At 32.9% G+C, this 24933-nt stretch overlaps 1 protein-coding gene across 1 annotated transcript in view; it reads left to right on the top strand.

The window, feature by feature from the left end:
- The first annotated feature begins 4824 nt into the window (after positions 1–4824).
- The window catches only part of LOC118196851 (hydroxysteroid dehydrogenase-like protein 1), a 48172-nt gene continuing 28063 nt past the window's right edge, over positions 4825–24933 (top strand). The window contains exons 1-3 of the mRNA XM_085827481.1: positions 4825–5095; positions 20719–20841; positions 23310–23420. Of these exons, the coding sequence (XP_085683607.1) occupies positions 4852–5095; positions 20719–20841; positions 23310–23420 (478 nt within the window). The 5' untranslated portion in view covers positions 4825–4851. The remainder of the gene's footprint in view (positions 5096–20718; positions 20842–23309; positions 23421–24933) is intronic.

Below are 24933 nucleotides of genomic sequence, written 5' to 3'. Positions count from 1 at the left end.
ATACAAGACAGTGAGAGATGGCTTCAACGTCTATTCAGTAGAAAAAGAGAAAAAATGAGGTTGTGAATTGGAAAGACAAGAAGGATATACGTTTGATGAGTACAGTCCGTAATAACTCGATGATTGATGTTGGAACACGGAAAAGAACTGTAAAAGAAACCAATAATTGTAAAAGATTGCAGCAACAAAATGGGAAGAGTGGACCGTCTGGATCAGATGTTATCAAATTATCCTGCTGTTAGAAATAAGCAGAGACATTATTATTTTTCCATTATGCTTTATTTCCTTATAATTTTACTTAATATTCATTGACATTCATCCACTACGAAAGTCATGTATGGAAAGTTATGATGTACAGAGAAAACAACATTACACGCTACGAAAAACAGACGGCCACTGGGGGGAAAATTTCGCGGACAGGAGAGGACGGCGAAAGGGTTAAAGGTGTTGTGATGAATATTTTATGTTCATTACATACCATTCTCTGCAGATGCAATCTCCAAAAGCATGAAACAAGCCAGTTTTTGGAAATAGCAAAAATGATGTTGGGAGCTAACATAGTACACAGTACATTCACAATATTTATAATCAGCCTGAAAATTTTTTTTTTCTTTTTTTTTTAATTTAGTCTAATATAGATTTGGAACAGAGAAATTAGAGATACGTATTTTAAATTTAATTATTTATTCTTTCATTTAAGAATATTAGAAATGGGAAAGAAATGGACATTAACATGGAAATAACATAACATTTGCAAAGGAAATATTTTCGGCAATGTTAAACGAACAGAATGCAACAAAATTGCAATAATAATAATATATTTACTAGGCACACAATGCCTTTACAGTTGGATCAAGATCATCCTGCTTTCATTTTTGCATTAAATTCATGAAGTCAGCTATTTATATAATCTAAGCGCTTAAGATTGCCTCTGATATTAACATCACCTTTGAAAGATTTTATAATTTTATTATTCCAGGACACAGGAAGCTATGTGTAGAACTCTGCAGATAATTTTTTTCGTTTCAAAGAAAACAAACGGTAATTTTCACGCTTTCGTGCCACTCATGCGTGTCATTAAACGACAAATAAATAAATAAATAAATAAAAAGAATCCCACCTAAACGCCATTACGCTAAGAGAAAAGGATATCGTTGGAAATTATGCCCAATCACAAGTACGGATTCTTCCCCATGCGTGTGACGCGGTACACAATGCTTATATGCAACCCGGGCCCTTCGGCAAGGTAATTATCGATGCTAACCACTGTACCGGTTGGGTGGCTCATGCTTAAAGTTCTTAGTAGTTTGAAGTGCAACTACTGATTGTATTTTGTAATACTTATAAGAGCTGTACGAGAACTTTTGTGGAAATCTCCAGAGCTACAAAGTATTTCTCTTGGTAAAATAAATTTCATCAAACTGTCATCAGTTCTAATGTGCATTCAATCTGTTGCGAATCTTTACGCACGCAACAGGTTGTTTAACAAGAATTCTGAGAAAAATGTGTTCATGTGCCTTTTCTCACAGCTCCAACCCTAAGGAAGATGTTCCAAGTTTGAGAAATAATTTATTTTTCTCCCCTCTTACGGTGGTTAAAAAATAGAAGGAGGTCTCTTCGACACCAATAAATTCTTTATTCTCTGTGCCTGAGTCGTAATTTCTTGAGTGAGTAAATCATAAAGAAATGTTCTAATTTTGAACGAAAATTATAGCACTTTTTATTTAATAAATTAAAATGTATTAAATATTTTACTCGATGGAGACTAAATGAAAAAATAATGTTACTTTGCTACTTACGAAATCCTCTCAGTTACTGTTTAGAAGCTGTTTTCATAACATTTTCTACGTTTCTAAGCACTTTATAACTGGATCCTGACCAGTGTCAATATCTGAGAAAATAAATCTGCAGAAACTTTTCCCGAATACTCTTTGTTATACAGTTAACAAATGAAAATAAATTTTTACTCTTTCCATATCTTGCGACAAAACCTGACAACTGATATTCAGTTCGCTTTCAAGTTGTTAACTTTCGCAATAGAAATACTTAAAAAACTGGCTTCACGTGAGAGGAAACATTGATTTACTTAAGCCCTTTCACCTATGTTTATTTTAATTCTGTTTCGGCGAATCGAACACAGGATGCAGTTAATAATTTTCAGCAATTTTTGTTACTCAGCCTTCAGCTCCAGGAGAAGAGATTGGCTGCTTGGAAGTTTTCTTATTTTCAGCATACGTAACATTGATACTAGCCAGTTTGGCTTAAAAAGACCTCCTCAAAAGAAATTGCATGGTCGCAATTGCATTCTTTTCCTTAAGCAGTTAGCCTTTGTATGCTTTGCCTTAACCCAAATAATCCAATCTTACTTATTAATCGGTTGCTATGCCGTTATGAATGGTCGGAAATGCTTTCCTTGCGCAGGAGTGACGGCACAAAAGTCAAGAAAGAACGGGCACGAACGGGGTGAGAAAATACATTTATTATTAGGAGTACAACAAAGACAAAGAAAAAAAGCATAAAGAGACGACGATCGTCATCAAAGATGTTCGAAATTATGTCCCGGACCGTGATGCAGGAACCGTGCGTCATGCATCTTCCATTCGTGATGTAGATCTTCTATGCTCCAGAGAAATGAGGCTTGCATCACGTTCCGGCGTCGTAATATCGAACAACTTCTTGAATGACGACGGTTGTTTGTTTTTGTTCTTATTTGTAGGTTTCTACTGTACGAGGCATAATAAAACATGTTCTGTCTCACTGTTTGTGCCCTCCATTTTTTGCGTTTTGTGTCGCCATTACCTGCACCAGGAAGGCATTTCCGTCCATGCATTGCTATGTGCTTTCCTATCCTCTAGATGTGCACTGTCTCTCCTAAAAGTCTGTCACTGCTGTGCTGATACACCCTGTATGTATGTATATTTTATAAAAGTCATACAGTCAAATAATTGTGTTTAATGCACCTGCAGATCTTTCAGTTACTGCTCAGACGAAGACAGGATGGCCATCGGTTATCCGAAGACAATTCACAGAGTAAGATCAATAGGCAAATGGAAATCTTAGCCAGCCGTCATTTACGATGGAGAAAATCCGGTGCTCCCATGAATGACACCTCTATACAATATCAGGAATCACAGCAATTTCAGACCCAGTCATGCTGATTCTAGAATACGAATAAAGAGAGATGGTCCAATATTGGTCGATTAAATTTGTTCACAATTCACTCTGATTGTGGATGTAAAGTAGTTATTTGAGCCTTGTGAAGTTTATTCCTTGATCAGAATGAATAAGAAGAGAACTCAATTTTCTACCAGTACTTCTGCGAGGGTTGACACATTTTAATCAGTGACGACATGAGCCTGAGACCTCTTCCTAAAGTAGTTTATAGCAACTAAGACGTATTTATTTCTCTTACGTGTGCAAGATAAAGAACCGAAAATATCCAGATCTATCCTTACAAATGGTATTACTTACATGAACTAACTATATTACAGCCATTTTCGGGTTCCACACGCATTGCAGGGTCTGCACTACTTTTCTACATATACTTTTACATTGTTTTATACGAAACATTCGCGAATTTAGATTTTCCGTCCTAATAATGTGAATCGGGGACAAATAAATAAATTTATAGAAAACGAAAACATGCCATACAAAATAGCGACTTCATAAAAAATATGCAAAATATAGGATTCAGAGAAGGCCTAAATTGGGGGGGGATTTTATATAAAATTTTATTTTGAATTTGAAATGAAATTTGCACCAATCTAAAGCTTCTTCATTATCATTATTATTATTTACTATTTTGAAGAAATAAATAAGGAGTGATTAAGTTACAGACTAACACAAAAACAGTATAGTAGGTTAAAAATATTTGTAAAAAATTACCCTAATATTGCACCACGAGGCCCATCAACGGCCGAGAGGTAAATACCCTGAACACTAGTAGTTCCTCCCAGGTTCGTATCCCGCGAACGGGCTTTTCGTGGTTTTCCCCATGCGTAACATGTTAATACGAATCGGTTTCCCTTAGAAAGCCCTCCACGAAAGCATCCCTCTCTTGCGTGTAGTACCTTAGGGCGGAACACGTAAATAATAATAATAATAGTGCATCATACTTTATCTAACCCCAAAATATGAATTATTCAAAAATTTGCAAAATAAATAAATAAATATAGGTGCCCTTCTTATAACATAAAAAATATATTATCTAACATGAAAACATATGTACAATATATAACGGAGGTTTTAAGAAACGTCCATTGGTTTCTCAGAGGAAGGATCAATACAGTCACTGAGAACATAAAGACGAGATACGATGCCAAATCAACGGAAAGAGAACTCAATGAAGGAGGATTGTGGAACTATACGTGTGATCGGAAAATCTTACTCCAGCTGCAGATATCTTGAATGATGTCTTTGTGTGAAATAAAGAACCAGAACGACTAAAGGGGTTATCACAATTAGCGACGGTCCTTCCATTTGTGAAACCCTCAGGGTCCCTTTTTTGATTCACGGAAACATAGTCAGTTTACCTTTAAATTCTTTGCCATAATTTAATAAATCTAATCCAGTCCTTTTTATCGACCTGTCAATAGAAAGTGTATTGATTCGCTAAAAATGTTTTTGACATGTCTACATAGATTTACTGATATTTTTTTTTTCCAAAATTGTAATTCAGATATAATTTTGACAATAGAACTATAATTAATTAGAAAGCCACCAAAAGACACACTGGTAAAATATGACTGGGGGGAGACAACAAACATACCGAAACTATCTTGAAGAAGAAAACAGAATATAAACAAACGTAATATCCGGCTGAGTACTTCCGCATCAAAAAAGCATAAGAAAATGAGCGACGTGGGTACGGCTGTCAGTAAACGAAAAGTTATGGCAAGTGTCGATCAGTTTTCTTTCTTATTCCAAGGAATAAATCGCAATGCTAGAGTTATTGAAGATATACTTTCCATTATTGGATTAATATATGTTAGCAAAACAGCTTTTTCTTTGACTTGGAACATTTTGCAAGGTTTGCGAACTCATGTGTTAGCTCACTTCAGGCGAGTAAACTTGACAAGGTATGGGAGATGGGCAGGTACGTTTAAAACTTCTGTAATATTATTTAGATATTATCTCTTATAAAATTTTGCGAATTACCTTAAATATAACATTGCACTTTTAAACATTTATTTTTAATTTTTTAAATCTGTCAATAAGTTTACTCATGAGTAAGTGTTTGGAAGTTTGTATATGTGTCCAATGTAAAGAAATGGAGATTCTTTTCACATGTATCACTTTCAGTGAGTTGTTTTTGTTCTTTGTGAATTATGTGTATCATATTTAATGCTTAGATATGTGCTGTTTAATAATTTCTAAACACAGCCTTTCAAGATGCTTTTAATATATTTTCATTTCTATGTAAATTACGTACTTCATAATTTTTGTTTTATTTATTATTTTTCCTATTATTTGTAAAAAGTTTACTATTATTCTAAAAGTTGAGGAATTGTTTGCTATATAATTTAATCGTTGAAACAGTATTAAAAATTACGGTATAGTTGATTATTTCATATGCTTTGTTTGAATAATTTAACGAAGCCTTTATTATAAATGCGGAATCTAACAAGTGTTAGCGTTAATGCATTTTAATTCAGGTATAATATGTGGAGATTTAAAAATATGAGCTTTCAGGTGTAAAATATTACAAGCATATCTGTATGTTTGACAACATGTAAATATAATAAAATTAGTAAAATCATGTAATATTTTAGAAAATAAATGTAAAAATAATTAATAAAAAAAATCCAAATTCTGGTATTGAATTTGTGTGAGATAATCGCATTCTAATTTTTAAATTTCTTTTGATTTTTCTGTAATTAGATAAAATTTCAAACGAAGTAGTTTTTCTTTCTTCCTATCAGAAATAAATGCATAAGTCTTCTTCTAGAATCATATGTTTAGTAAACCAAGACCTTTGTGAAAGGTATCTCCAGATCCCTCTCTATCTTTGTACTTTATTATGGCTGAAATAATCAACTGAAAAAATTCAGTTTTTCAATGTGTTAACTGAATAAAGCATGTGTAGAAAATACATATATGTGAAGCTGTAAATGATATTTTCACTTAAATAGTCCTGTAATTTCATCTGCTGTTAATTTTCATATAAATTTCTGTATAGGAAATGTTATATATATTGAGCATTAAAATGTTAACATGCTGTGTTCAGAGTCGTAGCTAGGGTTTTCAGCGCCCAGGGACAACTGAAGATTTCGTGCCCCCTACTGCTTGCCAAAGATGGAAAACGTTTATTTCTAAAATGTCATAACATCAGTTTGGCAGCCTTTGGATTCTGCGCCCGGGGACAGATGTCCCTCCCTTGCCCCCCTCTAGTTATGCCCCTGGCTGTGTTTAATATTTTCGTATAATTTAGAGTGTGTATTAAGCTTACAGCATTTTGGAATTGGAGGTCTTGAAATTTGTCCTTCCCTGTTGTATTTGGTTATGAAGTTAGTGTACATTGTTACTTATTGTAACTTATTGTAACTATTGTTGAAGTTAGTGGTATGAGATTTATACATATGTTAGGCTTTTATGTATCTCAACCACTCTGTTAAATGTAATTATTTCATTTATATTAATCTGAAGAATTACCTTTATAGGTATTTGGAGATAAGAATTTTGACTTAAGTAAGTCAATTTTCTTTGAAAAACTAAGCAATTGGAAAATTAATTCTGGGGTAGGGGGGAATACTGGACATTTATATTTTTTAAATGATATTTGGAAAATACAATTTCATCGTTAAAGTCATCTTATCTAGCAAATAAAAACTTATACTTTATCCTTTTGGTGCATCTTGAAATTAGATATAATCCTTAATTTAAATGAAATTAAACTGAGAAAAACTGAAAAAGGAGAAAAAGTTTGTTATTCCAATTCATATAATTTAAAAATATTTAAGATATCTGAACTTCATGATATAAACATTTTTGTAGTTGATAACAAAAAGTTACAAAATATATAAATCGATAAATTTTGATTAAGTTTAACAGCATAGTAGTCTTTGCATATATAAGTATGTGGTTTAATATCTGCCCCTAAAATACATTCAGGAAAATCACTTTATCATGAACTGAAAGTTCTCTTTTCTAAAGTCAAAAACGTTTGAGGATATGTCTTCATGTATTGTAGAAATTGTATATATAATGTGCATCTGCTAAAGCAGTGAATTTTTTAAATAATTTTCTAATTTTGAAATTCCAATGTGAAACATTTTTTCCAAAGTTTATATTTTAAAATTTACAGTGGAAATATCTCTTGATTTGTTAAATTTCACTTATTTTGGAGATAAATTTAGGAATATCCTTTGATTTTTGTTTCAGTCATTTCTTCAGAGTTTAAAATATAATTTTGTGTGTAAAGTCATGATTATGAGAATTCTTTGAATACATATAAGGTTTAAAGAAGCTTTCTTTGCAGATACATAACTAAGGAAATTATGTATATATTAAAAATCAGTAAGAATCTTTTCATTATTAATTTTATACAATTTCAGAAAAATGAACTTTTTGTAAAAAAGTTGTATTTTTATCAATTCAAATCAGCAGTTTGTTATAGTTATTTCAAATCTACTTCTGGTGCTAAAACTTGGCCTTTTTTTTTTTTTTGCGTTGGCAATGTGATTGCTGAGAAAACCAACAAGTAACAAAAGGTGTTCAAAATCTGCAGTTTCATTCATTTTAACCCTTTGCGGCATGGTGGGTCAATATATGTCCCACCTAATTAATATTTATTTTCTCAGTTAGCAATTTCCGTTAGAAATTTTCTAATCTTTTAAAAATAATCTATTTTAGTTATTATTTTTCTCAGTAGATGTCACTACTATACCAGGGCTTCAGTTTATAAGCAAAAAATATTCAAAATAGGATCACAAAAGTGATATCCATGTATCTCGCATTTTACAATATTTTAAACATTTTGGTATACAATTTAGGATATGCATGATTCTTTTTAATATTCAAAGGTATTTTATTTTCAAAAATCTTAATTGGATTCAATATTTTATAACATTAATTTTGCAGTTGAAATAAGTGGGTTAAAATTTGTCCCACCACACACTTGAATTTCCGCTCAATAGATGGCAGCACTCACGATTATTTTTTCTTTTCTTTTTGCATCTACGTTTTTCGTGATTGCGCGCGCTTTTACATCCGTTGTATGCTCTGATGTGTTAAAATGTCTAGAAAAAAATTAACAACACAGGAAGCTTCGGATCTTTTTGCTGAATTGCCATCCGATTGCGACTCAAATGCTTCAGATGTCAGTTCTGATTCAGATGAAATTGAAATCCAAGAGAGAATAAATGAGGTTGAAGTTATTGCTGAAGAAGAAAGGAAAGTAGTTATAATTTGTTTCGCTTTTTAAAGACACAGACCCATCTATGCGTGTGGCTGCCATCTATGCATGTGGCACTGTAAATATGAATCGGAAGTATCTACCCACAAATTTATGTCAAGAAAATATATAGACTTTTCACTTAGAGATGATTCAATTTATTGCATAAAATGGAAGGATAAAAGATCCGTTTCTATCCTGTCTTGCTTGGAAAAGGCAACTCAAATGAAAGAAATTAATAGAAAAGAACGAGATGGAAAGACAAAAAAAGTACTGCATCCAAACAGCATTATTTCATATAATAAGAACATAGGATATGTCGACTGATTGAGCAACTGAAAGGACTATATGAAATAGACCACAAAAGCAAGAAATGGTGGCACATGATTTTTTTTTTTTTACTTTTTAGAGGAGAGTATAGTAAACGCATTTATTCTATTTAAGTTTGTTCGCGAACCCGATCATGATGTAAACACAATGAAAGATTTTCTTCTCTCAGTTATAGAAGGTCTAATGGCACTTGCAGGCAAGAAAGAGCAAAAAAAAAAAACTGAAATCCCCAGTTCAAATAAAAACTAAAAAACCCGTTCGTACAACCAGAAAAGAGACTAAAAAATGTAAGTCACATGCCAAAGTGAACGAGCAGGAGAAAGATGGGCATATCGCAGCACATCGAAAGAAGAACGACGAACATTTTGGATATGTGAAACATTTGAAGTGCCTCTATGCTTACAAAAGAATGAAACAACATGTTTTTCAAAGTTTCATGAAAAATGACTGTTTTTCAGTTTTAATCATATATAAATGTTTTTGAATCAAGTGCCAATTTCAATATTTTATTTAGTATCATTTGTACGTGTATCAAATTTTAATCTTAAAATAATATTCAAGAAAATATTTTCTTTTGTTCTTAAAATTTAAAAATATTAAATATATATATGCAAAATGTGCATATTCAAAATTTTACAAGTCATGCATATATGCAATAAGTACAAAATGCATTTTAGTGTGTTTATTATGAATATTTTAGAATGCACGCTTTATTTTGTTTATTCATTCCACATATGATTTTTTTCCCCTGCTATACACCAATATGCTATAAGACATGTGCTAGTTGCATGGTGGGACAAATGGTATCCCACCTTCCCCCGTAAAAAATAAAAGCGCAGAATTTTTTTCAAGCCTTAAAGGCACTTAAGTAAGTCCATCTGACTTATTCTAAGGCATTTTTTTAAAGATTAAAATATATTTTAAATATGCGTGTCGCAAAGGGTTAAATTGCAGTTATTTCATTAACCTTCCAGCGGGCGCGCCTTCTGCACCAACAAGAAAGGTCGCGCATATTTCTTAGATACGCTATTATAAAAAATAAATTTTCCAGAGCAAAAATATTAAAATTATTTTGTAAATAGTTAAATGTTAATAAGTACAATTGAGTTAAACAATATTAACTTTAAATTAAGGAAAATAAAATAAGTATAAAGCAAAAAAAAAAAAAAAAAAAAAAAAAAAAAAATATAAAATGGACTAAAGACTTATCAAACTAACTTGAAAGTAAAAAAAAATTAAACTGCCAATATTTCAACTGAACTTTTATATTTTTAATCAGTAAGTGAAAAAACACATTAAATATTACATAACAAATCAATTTCATAGTCACTTTATTACATCGGTGCAGTCTGAACAAATATGTTTACAGTGCTCTAGACAAATGAATTTTAAGCAAATCTCGCAGCTGAACCTCGTAATTCTAGTATGCTTGTCATTTTGGCAGGGTTTGCATCTTTTTTTTTCCTGAAGTCATTTCTTCAACGATAGCTAATTCTGCTTTTCGTTTCAACGATTTAAATTTCAGCTCACTTTGAAGAGAGTTAGGTATTCTTCTTTCAACGTTTTCCTTCACAAGAGCATTTGCCAGCTTTCGCAGATATTATCTTCTAAGTAATTTTTCACTATTATTCGTTGAATGAATTATGTAGCTATTGATTGCTGCTATATTCAGCATAGAGAAGAAAATTACAAGAGGCCAACGCCTGGTGTTCCTGGCAACATTGTAGGAAGCACAGAGTTTATCCACTGTATCCACACCTCCTTTGGTACGATTGTAAAATGTGATAATCTCAGGCTTTTTTTGGTCTTGGGTATTTTCATCTATTGCTACGTCATCATGAAGATTTGAAATCAATATGACGTTTCTATAATGTTTGGGTACATAGGAGAGAAGTGACATATTTTTTCTAAATCCAAAAAGACTCATATTGGGTTCCCGAGTTTTCGTCAGGTTGAACTGATCCGGAATTTGAGGTTTATTGTTTTTCAAAGTACCTACAAATGACAATTTTTTTCATCTATTTCTCGTACTAACTCAAAACTTGAAAACCATTTGTCTGTGGTTACATTTCTTCCAGTGTTATCAATGGGTTCTGTCAACCTTTTTACAACATTTTGTGGTTTATTGCTTACGTAAAGAGACAATCTGGCTGCGTTCCAGCATAAATGCCCATATTGTATGTGTAAAACATACGAGTGTCTACCATGGCATAAATTTTTATGCCATATTTGTTCGGTTTTTTGGGGGAATGTATTGAATGAAACCACATCTTCCTCAAAATCCTTCTAATTTCTCATCGGTTGTGACATTCTCTCCAAGTGAATAGCACTTCTGGCAATTAGAGACAAACTTTTCAAAAATGTTTCTTATTGGAGCCAAGTGGTCGACTTCTCTTCGTTCTGCTCTTGTGTTTATGTCATCAAACCGTAAAGCTCTTAGTAAAAACAAAAATCTCTTCAAGTTCATTACTACTTTAAATTCCTCCATTTCCACAGTTCCTCAAGATTCCAGAATTCTGTGACCATGATAAATACCGGCTAAGTAAAGTAAGCCCAAAAGAGCTTATTTCTGCCCATTCGTTTCTCTGCTGTCTCTTATACGAGAATAATTAGACTTCACAGAAGAAATAAACTTATTCGTATCTTCAGCGATGATTTCTATCAAACTATCAGTAAAGAGGCATTTACATATATCCAAAATATCTGTTAGCTATTTAGCTTCACCGATGACTCCAGAAACATGAACACATATGTTACGAGGCGCTCGTTTAGTTCTCTTTTTATGCCATGTCCAAGAATCAATGACTTTTCTGTTTTTCATTTGATGAGATATATACATTTCGGAAGAATTATCATCATTATTTCCCTCTTCAGAATTGCCCTCTGCACTAATTTCCGATTCTGAATCACCTTTTTCTGAAATTCGCTCTTCTTCATCTGTAATGCTTTCATCTAAAATAATGTCCTCATCGTCATCACTGTCACATAAAAGCATATTTCTTATAATCTCAAGATCCTTCGGATAATTCATGTCGAGTATTTTACTTTTATTCGCCATAACTGAAAAGAAAAGAACAAAAGTATCGTACATGGTCGCGCGTATGTGACGCATACAGTGCTTCTATTTTATTATTAAAAGTAATTATGCACACAAATTATACAAAATCATAAGATTTAGATGTAAAAGAATAAAGATTTTCTATAATAAAAAAGGAAATTAGATATAGCAAAAACTTACTTCAATGGTCGTGCGTATGTCTGGAATACAAATAGTAAATCTGCAGATTCGCATTAATCCCTTGAAATCCAGCAGACGACTGAAAGAAGGACAAACGAAGAGGAGAGAATAGCCAAGAACACGTGGTCATAGCGCCTTCTGGTCTACGAAAAAAATTCAAAATTAAAATCTAGTGTATGTCACACATACGCGCGCCCACTGGAAGGTTAATTAAAAAGCATGTATTTTGTTAAGTTCACTAAAATTAAGTTATCCATATTGATTAAACATCATTCAAATATCAGGTTACCAACTTGGTTGAAAAATAAGGGTAATGGCATGTTAATTTTGAGCTATGTTTGCTCATAAATTGAATGATCAACATATTGTTGTGTGCGTACGGGTTCGTTATGAAATGAATGCACAAGTCCGATGAAAAATGAACAAAAATTTATTATTATCACAACAGAAATGCTTAAATTTTCTCAAATTATCATGCAGTATCACAATATCTCACAGTAGTTATCTTTTAACTACTTAAATGTACAATAGAATGTAATTCAAAACAGCTAAAGAACGCTAATCCACGAATTCGCTATAATCAACAACGGCAGTTTTCTAAACAACAACAAACTAAGCAACTACAACAAACTGAGATGTTTTCCTCCTTTTATAAGATTTTAAAATCACGCGCTAGAATTTTCCAGTACTTTCTCGAAATCAAAAAGAGATATTTATTTATTTAACGCACGTGCTCTTGTATTTTTAATTTTTCCGGCTTAGCTTTCTTTTAATATTCGTCACGCGCTGCACTGCGCGAGAAATAAAATCATTTAATTTATAATTGAACTAACATTAGCTTTTTAAATACCAAATTCGTAACACTGCCCCCTTCCCAAGGACTGCACGTCCCGGGCAGTACAATCCCTGGACAGGAAGCTAAACTTACAACTAAAGCATGAATGCAATAATAAGCATTACATTACAATAATAAACAACATGAACAATAAATGCAATAAATAAAACAAATCAAATACAAAATACAAATCAAATGCAAAATACAAATCAATTACTAAATACACATTTAGAAGCAAAAAGGACCATGGTCTTACACTATTTACAATTATTTACATTACGTACTATGGCCATAGTAATAAGCTAACCTGTCGTAAGAGTTCGAAGACTCACGGATCCGAACCACGACGTCATTCGTGTTCAGCACTGTATATGGACCATCCGAAGGTGACTGTAATTTAGGACTCAGTCCTTACCGTTGAATCGGGTTCCACAACCACACCTTGTCTCCTTTGTTGGATCTATGTCTAGTAGCTCTTGTGTCGCATCTGGTCTTCATCTTCTCCGTCGCCAAGTTGACTCGCTTTTGTGCAGAACGATGCATCCTCTCAAACCGGGGCTGGGCATCTTGGATGTGTTCCTCAGGCGATGAAGGCGCATCCGCAGGGCGACTAAACAGGCGGTCACAAGGCAGACGAAGGTCTTGACCGAAGAGCTTCTGAGATGGAGAATAGCTGGTAGTCTTGCGTTTCTTTTCGACCCTGGTATGATTTCGGCAGCTTCCCGAGCTTCCCGAGCTCGATCTTTCGGACAAGGCGTCGACATTTCCAGGCGAGGATCCCTTTTGAGGATGGATAGTCATGCCATCAGATGCTGAAAGCAGCTTATTGTTTTGGAAATCTAAGGAAAAATTGTATTTCCTTAAAAAGTCCAATCCGAGTATGCATGGATCTGTAATATCCGCCACATATGCCGTGTGATGGTAGGCGACACTTCCAAACGTGATGTTTACGTTTAACTTCCCAGTTATGTCGATCTTGTCACCAGACGCAGTCTGAAGGGTAACACAGGATGGCATCCAAATAAGTTTATCTTTAAAATGCTCAGCTAAATCTTTCCTAATGATGGTAACATTAGCTCCTGTGTCAATGATCATATTGCAAGGAACTCCATCGATATTCCCATTGATGGACAGTCCGTTATTGTTGCCACTCACTATAGAGATCTTAAGCGCTTTAAAACAGGGTTTTTCATTATCTGGCAACCTCCGTTCCTTGATATGGTCATTAATTTGTTTCCTGCGTCGTTGCTCAGAAATTGTCTCAATTTTCGTACTCTGGGGTGTTCTGCAATTCTTTCGTACGTGGCCTTCAGCTCCACAGTTCCAGCACTTTGGTTTCTTGTCAGTCTTTTTCCTTCCCGTGGCATTTAATTGTCTGCTTAAATCGTATGCCTTATTTTCCGTGCTCTGGGGAGTTCTGCAGTTCCTTCGTAGGTGGCCTTCAACACCGCAATTCCAGCACTTTAGAGTCGGTTTCGTTTCACCACTATTCCGTCTTAAAGCATTCACTGGTCTTGTCAACTCATCCGTTTTATTATCCGTGCCCTGGGGTGTTCTGCAATGCCGTCGTAGGTGACCTTCAGAACCACATCTCCAACATCTTACAGCCACTTTGTTCTCACTGCTACTCCGTATCAAAGCATCGACTTGTCTGGATAAATCATCTAAACGAGCCATCAATTGGTCCCCTGGGTCGTGGACTCGCACAGCTCTGACTGGGTAGCGATCTCTAAGAGTTGCCTGCTGGGCTGCCTCCAATTTCATGGCGTACACTAGAGCGCTTTTTAAATCTTTTACATCCACCATTCGTAGAGCCTTTCGTATTTCAGTATCCCGGATGCCATCGATGAAATATTGCAGGGACAGGATTTCCCTTGTTTCTGTCGGGCACTCCGAAAAGGCGTGATGTGACAGCCTTTCAACATCCGTGGCGAGCTCCTGAAGCGTTTCGGTGAGCTTCTGTTGACGAGATTTTAATTGGAGCCTGCTGTAGTCTTTTAAACATTTCTCGCCGAAGCGCAGCTCCAAAGCGCCGGATAGAGCTTCGAAATCTAGCCTTTGATTTTCGGGAAGCGTCTGCAGGATATCCGCTGCGTCTGCTTTCAGAGAAGCGGCGAGATGACAGGCCTTAGCTTGGGAATCCCATCCATTCGCATCCGCAACGATAGAAAATTGTGTCCTATGCACCTGCCAGGAGGTCTTCCCATCATATGTAGATAGTTTCAGAACGGAACGAGCAGGCATCGATAAAAATTTGAAACCTTCAGAATTGTTTCCTACCGTCGCTATGCACTTCTTTAGGCTGTCAACTTCTTTGGCGACGGCAGCAGAAACCCTATCATCAATTTGTTGTTCGACGGCAGAAACTCTCTCTTCTATATGTTCTTTTACAGAAGAAACTCTCTCTTCTATTTGTCCAACTTTAGTTTCAACCGCGTCTATTCTGCCTTCCATAGCCTCAAATTTATTTTCTATTACGCAGGTAATTTCTCTTTTCATTTCGTCCTGACCTGCTTTCATCTCATTTTTAAGAGATTTCATCTCTTCCTTAACGGATTCCTGGCCCAATTTCATTTCTCCTTTAACGGATTCCTGGCCCAACTTCATTTGTTCCTGTGCCGCTTTCATTTCTTCCTTGAGGGATTCCTGGCCCAATTTCATTTCTTCTTTAAATGAGGCAAAGGCTGATATTAAATGCCTTAATTGCTCTTCCATCGCTCTTGTTATTGGCATTCAAACCCCACTCCTGACACCAAAAATTGTTGTGTGCGTACGGGTTCGTTATGAAATGAATGCACAAGTCCGATGAAAAATGAACAAAAATTTATTATCACAACAGAAATGCTTAAATTTTCTCAAATTATCATGCAGTATCACAATATCTCACAGTAGTTATCTTTTAACTACTTAAATGTACAATAGAATGTAATTCAAAACAGCTAAAGAACGCTAATCCGCGAATTCGCTATAATCAACAACGGCAGTTTTCTAAACAACAACAAACTAAGCAACTACAACAAACTGAGATGTTTTCCTCCTTTTATAAGATTTTAAAATCACGCGCTAGAATTTTCCAGTACTTTCTCGAAATCAAAAAGAGATATTTATTTATTTAATGCACGCGCTCTTGTATTTTTAATTTTTCCGGCTTAGCTTTCTTTTAATATCCGTCACGCGCTGCACTGCGCGAGAAATAAAACCATTTAATTTATAATTGAACTAACATTAGCTTTTTAAATACCAAATTCGTAACAATATTATATACATTAGGAGTAATACAGTCAAAAGTCGTTAATTCGGACACCTATAATCCGGAATAATCTATAATCCATACTTCAAAGCTACAAACTTTCTGCGCATGTGTCGCCTTGATGCATGCGCATAGGCATTTACGTGTGCGCGTAAGACCTTTGCGGCTGCGAATATGAGTGTGCGCATGTACATAATACGTTTACGCATGCGCATTTAATGTATAACGGACGGTTTAAGCTAAGCTAAAATTATCTAATTCAGTTAATGTTGCAGAATGCGTTGTTCCTTAATCTTCGAATTGGATCAGGCTTATTATTTTTTGCAAACTGTTAGAGCAATTTTATAAAAGTAAGCTTGAACTTTCGTTTATGTCAAATAGAATTTCCGATATATATTTACTAATATGTAAAAGATCTACAAAGCGAAAGTATGTTTCAAAGTCCATTAAACAAAAAGTGGAATTGCTGCAAAAAATGAATAAAGGCATATCCTTCGTTTCTCTAACTATTCCGAAATCTGTTTATCAATTTCACGCTGCTCTGCAGCGAGTGGTGGTGGGGGGGGAAACGCCGCGCGCTATGAATTGGAAGTTGATCTGTCAGCACTATACTCATCTTCAGGGCAGATGTTTTTATTTTATTTGGCTTATAATTCCTGACTAAGTGTAGTATTTTAACAGAAGTTATTGAAAACGAAAAAATTTCGATTGACAAATTAGTCGGTATTCTCGACATAGCAATTATAGGACTTTAACAGCGGAACTTTGTAACTGAAGAAGAAATTATATCTGTTTATAGAATTAAAGAGAAAGTATTATCACATAAAATGAAGCAACTTAAACAACTTACATTAAAAGAAATATTTAATAAAGTAAATAAATAAATATTAACCTTTTTTTCATAAATTTTGATACCCTTTAGATCATAATTGCTCTTTATTTCATAAATTACAGTTTCACATTTTTAATTTTAAGCGTGAGCTATTATTCAATTAAGCTATTAAGCTATTATTTTAAATAAGAGGCTTATTTAAACCTCTGTCTGATATTGTAGTTACTTTCAGGCATAGTGATAATTTGCTTCACATCTATCAGGGGTTTTGGACTATTTAACTTTTACCAGATCAAGTAAACCCTCATAGGTGCATTGTGGAGTGGTTGACAAGTTAGGAGATAAAGCATGCAGAAACTATTGAGAGCATTGGCTTGCATATTGAGGCAAATCTTTAATTATTGTTAGAAAAGATGCTTAAAGAGAAGGAAATCAATATAAACTAGCCAAAATATTTGAGAAGGCTTCAAATTAAAATGATGGATTTTGTCGAGTGTTGTTGTTACAAACATATATGTTTTGCAGCTTTTGATGTGTAATTATTCTAATATTGTTTAAGAATCAGTTTCATAAATTACATGTATTTTAAACTGTGAAATTTTATTAGATTTTGATTTTAATAGGGCTTTTTTAACAAATATTGTAAAAAAAATACAATTTAATAGTGGCCCTGTTTACCTAATTTGATTATTTATAACTAACTGCTTACCCTTAAAAATTATCTCCATATATTAAAGCGAGTTATTGCCTTTCCATTAATACTCACTGTGGCCACAAGATAAAACACAAAAATGTAGAAATTCAAGTAAAACTTATTCTTTGCATCTAGTGAGACTTAAAATAATACAAAACAACTTATCACTTCTGGTGCTTGAATGGCTTATTGGAACCTGAAAGTATATTAACTGGGTTACAACCCCTGGAATTCTGCACAAAGCTGTGACACTAACTGCATCAAACAGAGCCTGACTAACTTTAAGCACTTGCTAACTGTGCCTACATCAGGCCTTTCAAGTTTGTTCTTATCAGCAGGTCTCTCTCTAGACAAGCAGCAGCGGTGATAATATTGTCTTTTGTTTATGAATCATGCTGAGTATGATCTTACTTCTCATTTTAACCTATGCTGTTTAACATAAAATCTACCTGCTATTTATTAAACCTCTAGACCAGTAGTTCTCAACCTTTTGACTAACGTGTACCATCTAAACAAAAATTGAAAACCTTTAGTACTACCACTACAAAGTACTAACACCACCAGTCTTGAACAAAGCTCAGATCACATAAATTTATGAGTGTTAGAGAAAAAACTCAATCAGGATTTTGGGATTTTAATTGTTGAAATAAATAGTTAAAAATACTTTGTTTCTTTGTGTACCACCTATTTTTTTCTTGCGTACCACCGGTTGAGAACCTCTGCTCTAGACCGATCAAGTATGTGACAAAATGAGGCATAAAAAAAATCAACATGAAGCTAACTATTAGTAAAACGTAAATGTCACTTATCTTCTTTCAAATATGTTCAACTTATTGTAAGTGTAAAATATTTAATGCTGCTTGATAAACTGCATGAAGTTTATTTTATTCTCAAACTTATTAATAATTATGTTAATTCATGTTTAGTAATAATGCATACTACTTAAGGATCTATTTTATTTTTAGGATGATATTACAAAAGTGAAATTCAGGCATAGAATTTATTAATTTATTTTTAATTGAATTTATTCAGTCCCCATTTGCTCATAGGTCCTTAATTTTTTTCATTATTGGTCCTTAAAAGTACTTAATTTCGGTATGCAGAAATGTGTACGAACCCTGTTATCTCCACTTTGGATAAAAAAAATGGAAAATATTCATATAAATAATAAAGTGTTGAAAAGGGCTTCAGAGTTCAAGCAGTTGATTACTAAGAAGTTTAATGGTAAATAAAAGTTATTGCAATTGAAAGGTCAGAAGTTACAGGATTAACACATTTGACTGGGCATAGAATTTGGCAAGTGGCTTAAAAACAGTATGGCAAAGGTAAGATTGTGTTCATGTTTCTTCAAGGAAGGAAAATTTAGGCAAATATAAGAACTATTCTGAATAGTTAACCAAGTATGGAAATTTATGAAAGTTTAAGGAAGTGTCTTAACATGAGTTAAGGAAGTTTGTGTCAGCCAAATTTAAAGAAGTTTCTTAACCAGAATTAAGGAAATGTATTAGTTGAAATTACGGAAGTTAAAGGATTATCAGCTACTTTAGTTACTTCACAAGAAGCCTTGGTATATATCTTGCGTCTAGTTGAATTTCCTTTTTACTAATTCAGTATTTATTAGTTGTAAATATATATTATGATTTCAGACAAAAATAAATTCTAAATATGCACCATATTTTGTGGTAGAGGAAATATTTTTTAATTTGATATTCTTTGTACTTCTATCCTGCTATAATTAAAAATATTTTAACCTACTACTTTGATAGTTTTTTGAGTCCAAAGGGATGGTTTGCTCAGAAGAGATATTAATTCGTTTTGGCATTTTGCATTGATTCACAGTAAATTTTCGAATCAGTTTTTAAATTGTTGCCACCAAGTATTAGAGCCCTGTTTTATATTTAAAGAAATTAAATAATGAAGAATTTGCATAAATGTATATATGTTTCTCTCACTGTGATAAAACAACGGTACCTAGAGCCATGAAATTCTGAATAATGTTTGTCTCTAGCCGAATATTTTCTAATATTGAAATTCCAATGTTACCAATTTTTCTAAGTTTATATTTTAAAATTTACATCTCTTTGCTAAATTCAACTTATTTGTTTAGGTGAAATTTAGGACTGTTCTCTTTTCTTGTGTCTTTTTTTCAGAGTTTAAATATAATTTTGTGTGTAAAGTCATAATTACGAGAATCCTTTGAATACATTTAAGCTGGAGAAAGGTTTCTTTGCAGATATATCTGGAATATATATGGGCATCTGGGAGCACAAATTTTGAATTTGTTTTATTATCTATTTCATATTTTGTAAACCAATTATGAGTTTTTAATTAAGAAACTCAACAATTTCAAAGCACGCAATGGCAACAGTGTTTGGGGGGGGGATTGTCTGTGCATTGGAAATTCTAAAGATATGTGCTTTTAAATATTTTATGATATTGCTGTTATATTGAATTTTATGGTTTAAGTAGGAAGAACATATTTGATAAGTAAAGCCCCTTTTGGCATAATATAAAATTTGAAAGCTTTCAGATTTTTAATTTAATTTTATGTTCTGTTTGTATATAAGTTTTGAATGGATATAGGTTATATTGGAAGATGTATGTTCAGGGCTGGCTTTATCAGGTTTGCTGCTCTGGATAATTTTGTTTTCCAGGTCCCTTTTTAAATTAGAAAATTGCTCGATAATGTTATTTAGTATTGATGTCTTCGTAGTGCTTTTTCATTTATTCTGCCAGGATGGTTGCATAGCAGTTTTGCACTTCTCTAAATCAGTAATATGATATTTATATAATCAGATCGATGTAAAACATGAATCTTTTTAAATAAATCTAAGTTCATTTTCTAGATTGCTTTTAGAGGCTTCATGACTTGCCAAAAGATAAGTATTCTTTGAGAGAGATATGAAATAATTAATGGACAATCATAACTTAACCTCTTCCAAAGTGTTATTAGAAAAGTGTGTTCAAAATATTTTTTCTCAAAATGATTCTGTAAATCTGTAGTTTGACATGATTTTGATATATTAATTAAAAATGCAATAAATTAATTTTTATTGATATAAAAATGTATATTGTATTGATATTCGTGGTATATTTCTATTAAATAAAGCAAATTTTATATTTCATAGTTAAATAATTTTATTGCAGTTGTAACTGGAGGCACTGATGGCATTGGTAAAGCATATGCTCGAGAATTAGCCCGGCATGGTTTGGATATTATCATCATAAGTAGAAACAGAGATAAACTAGAAAGAACAGCTAGGGATATAGGTAATATATATTTGCATTCACTTATATAGAATTTTGAAATGTTATTTGGAGGATGACGGTAATTAAAATTTTTTGTCAACTAGCAGTATTTAATAGCTAATTTTGGGAATTATTTTTCAATTTTTCAACTTCTTTCTTTTTTCTTTAATTTTTTGTGTATCATAATGTTTCAAAATACAGTAAAAACCCAACTTTCTGGCATTCAACTAACTGGAATAGTTTAAAATTTTTTAAAAATTACTTATGCTGAAAAATTTAGTAAATGACAGATATGTAATGCTGTTATAGAGCTAGTAATTTTCTTAATACATATATTGTCACTGAATAGTGCAATTTAGTGCCAACAATAGATCACAATGCAATCATAAGTTCATTTTGGTGTGATATTAATCTGATCAACTTTTGATAAGCTGGTTGTTTTTGTAAAGAAGGGTATAAGTTCAGTTTTTTCCTTGCATTTTGAAAAAAATGATTAATATTTGGGACTGCATGAAGTGCAGTATTTTCAAAGTTGCAGGATCCAGGCATTAAAAAAAGTCATGGTATGGGACTTTAAAAAAGATAAACCATGGCAATGTAAAGTGAAAATTATGATAAGCAAATTAAGTTTTTATATGCTATATCTGTAAACTGAATCTCATTATTTAACTATATAAAAAATGATCCATTTATTTTAAACTTCTACCGAAATGATTGGCAAAGATGTCTGCCAAGAGTTTTATCTCATTCAGAATTCTTATGTTATTGATATGTTGATATTAAAAGTAGTTAGCAGAGGAATATTTCTAAGTTGGTAGAAAGTTTAATTTCTGTATATAGTATAAAATCAGCAACCTTTTGGTTTGCCGGGCGCAAGCAGAAAGTCTCCAAATAATTTAGGCGAACTTACAAACCTGACAGGAATTGTTCACCATCATTTCATAATTCATTTAAAATAAGCAACACCTGTTTTTACTATTACACAAATTTGGTATTAAAAACTGCTGAAAATTTAGGACTTGCCATGAAGTGAAGAGCAGGCCATGTTTTCTTAGAGGGATATTGGCAACAAATTCAACTTGTAAATCAAAATTGTAAAATGAAACTTTAATTTTTGTGACTGAGTTAGATGGTGGTGTAATGATTTTACCTATTTGCAGAAAGACAGCAAGAAGAGTATGCATATTTAGGAAGAATAGAATAATTAAATATGAAAATATTTCTTCTTTCATATAATAAATACTTTTTCTTTGTATATTGATGAATGTTTTTTGCTTTGTTTTGGGTAATGGCCATTTTGTTCTGGTCACTTGTGCAAGTAATCCTAAAACATCACACACACACACACACAAAAAAAAAAAGTTGGTGGGATTTGTGCCCAGCTAACCAAAAGTACTTAAAATTGACTTATGTTAGCATATCTTCATTATTTCATGAAATAATATGCTAATTTAATGCATCAATAAACAGTTAACTATCTGAAATCATGGATATATTTGAACTTGATGCAAATTAATTTTTGACCTCCTCCTTATTAACCCTCTTGCTGTGCATCTCGCGATTTCCACAGGCAACATAGAAGTAGCAAAATTTACGAAAACGGGATTTCTTCAGGGATGAATTTTTGCCGTCTATTTAACTGTGCAACCCGCTCTTTCCTAGTTCAAGGTTTCCTTTCAGCTTCTCTGTGATGTTTAATTGTTTATTACTAAACTAACAAATGGTGTTGGTTGTCCACATTTCTGCCAAATATACAAGAGTATGTAATGTAGCATTTTGCACGCGCTTTTCAGAATTCAAAGATGTCTGGCAGGAAGCGTTTCGTGAGTGATATAACCTATATTCCTGATGATATTTCCGACACTGATAGTAGTTTTGACTCTGATTTCAAGTACTATATTGAAGGTAGTTATAGCGAAACTGATGAGAATTTATCGGATTCCTCTGCAGATAATGATGAATCTGAAAATTCAGTTTCTATTGAAAATGTTGGACAGTGGTGCAAACTTTATATGCAAAATATTACATTATGCAAATATTTTCACTAGTATATATGTTTTACCTTTGTATTTTATAAAATAAATCATAATTTAACCAATATTAATTTTCAGAATTTTCCTTTTATATCATTATTCTTCAATTTCAGTATTCTGACAACCTTTTTCTATAATCTAATTCTATATTTGGAAAAAAAAAAAAAAAACTTTTACAAAAAATTTTTTATTATTTTAACTCTAAAATATACATAGATTTGAAATATGTAATAAAAATATGCGCAATTTTTGAACCTATTTTGATAAACGTACGCAGTGAGAGGGTTAATCCCTTGCAATATACTATTTTCATTTCACTTAGAACTGAGTGTAAGGAAATATTGACATTTGTATTTGCATTGTTTATAATTTTGAAAAATATTTTACTGACCTAGAATTCAAATTATGAGTTTTTATTGTGTTATTAAATATTTTATACATATTTTTTATTTGTAGAAAAGGATTTCAATGTCCAAACCTTCATCATACAAGCTGATTTTTCTCGGGGTCGAGAAATATATAACCATATTTCTGAGCAGCTGGCTGATAAAGAAATTGGCATTCTAAGTAATTTGTTTTCTTTATTTGAATTTAACTGTCCAATTAATAAATTACATGTGAAATTATAGTTTTTCTTTGAATTTGACCTATAGGCAACTTATTTTTATTGAAGATACTTTTCCTTTTATAAATATTTTCCTCGTGTTTATGCATTAAGAAAGAACAAGTCAGAATCAATATATTGTACAGTCAAAAGTTGTTAATCCGGACTCGTCGGGACTTCGGCGATTCCGGATTATCGATTTTTCCGGATTATAGATCATCAGTTTAAATCTCGTAAGATGGCATGCAGAAATTCTAAAATTAAAAATATGAACCTGTAATTTATGAAATAAAAAACAATTATGATCTAAAGTGCATCAAAATTTACAAAAAAAAAAAAAAAAAAAAAAAAAAAAAATTGCTTAATATTTATTTGTTTACTTTATTAAACATTTCTTTCAATGTAAGTTGTTTAAGTTGCTTCGTTTTATGTGATAATACTTTCTCTTTAATTCTATAAACAGACATAATTTCTTGTTCAGTTACAAAGTTCCGCTGTTCAAGTCCCGTTAATTGTTGTGCCGAGAATACCGACTAACTTGTCAATCGAAGTTTTTTCGTTTTCACTAACCTCTCTGTCACATTCTTCATGCCTTTATCCATTTTTTGCAGCAATTCCACTTTTTGTTTGTTGGACATCGAAACATACTTTCGTTTTGTAGATCCTTTGAAAGTTCCAGCATCGGAAATTCTATTTGACATAATCGAAAGTTCAAGTTTACTTTTATAAAATTGCTCTTACAGTCTGCAAAAAATAATAAGCGGGATCCAATTCGAAGATTAAGGAACAACGCAATCATTAACATTAACTGAAATAGATAATTAGATAATTTTAGCTTACACCGTCCGTTATACATTAAACGCGCAGGCGGAAACATATTCTGCACTTGCGCACACGCGTATGCGCAGTAGTCGAGGTCTTACGCGCACGCGTAAAACGCCTGTGCGCATGTGCAGAAAGTTTTTAGCTTTGAGGTCTGGATTATAGATCATTCCGGATTATGGGTGTCCGAATTAACGACTTTTTGTTGGCAGTGGTGATAAAGGCAAAGCATGTTTTGCTTCCCTTAAATAAAGCTTAAGACTAAACTAATTAAAATTCTTGCTTTATTCCGTAAATAAAATAAGAGAGCTAACACTGTAGCCTTTACATTTAAAATCATTTAGTGAAAGCAAACTAGCATAAAGCTAACTGATAATCACACAAGAGAACAAGAAACAAGAACCATTCGCCGATACCGGTGTACATATATATATACTCGGCCAACCCGCCGATCTTGACATCATCGGCCAATCAGCAGCAACCACGTTAACTTACCGCCGATCGACCTCCGATCAAAATTTGCATGTGGAAAACTAAAGCCAACAAACGGCCCTCTTTTCCCCATGCAAAGACAAAAACAAAACTTTCACAGAAGTTCATAGTTCAATTCTATTATAAGAAAACACTTATTGTCTTTAAACACTGAAAACATCT

This window comes from Stegodyphus dumicola, chromosome 12 (assembly GCF_044657685.1).
Source record: "Stegodyphus dumicola isolate Sdum_Otavi_A_Nest chromosome 12, ASM4465768v1".
Classification (NCBI taxonomy): Eukaryota; Metazoa; Arthropoda; class Arachnida; order Araneae; family Eresidae; genus Stegodyphus; species Stegodyphus dumicola.
The sequence above is the reverse complement of the archived record's forward strand: the minus strand, read 5'-3'. Positions and strand labels throughout refer to the sequence as shown.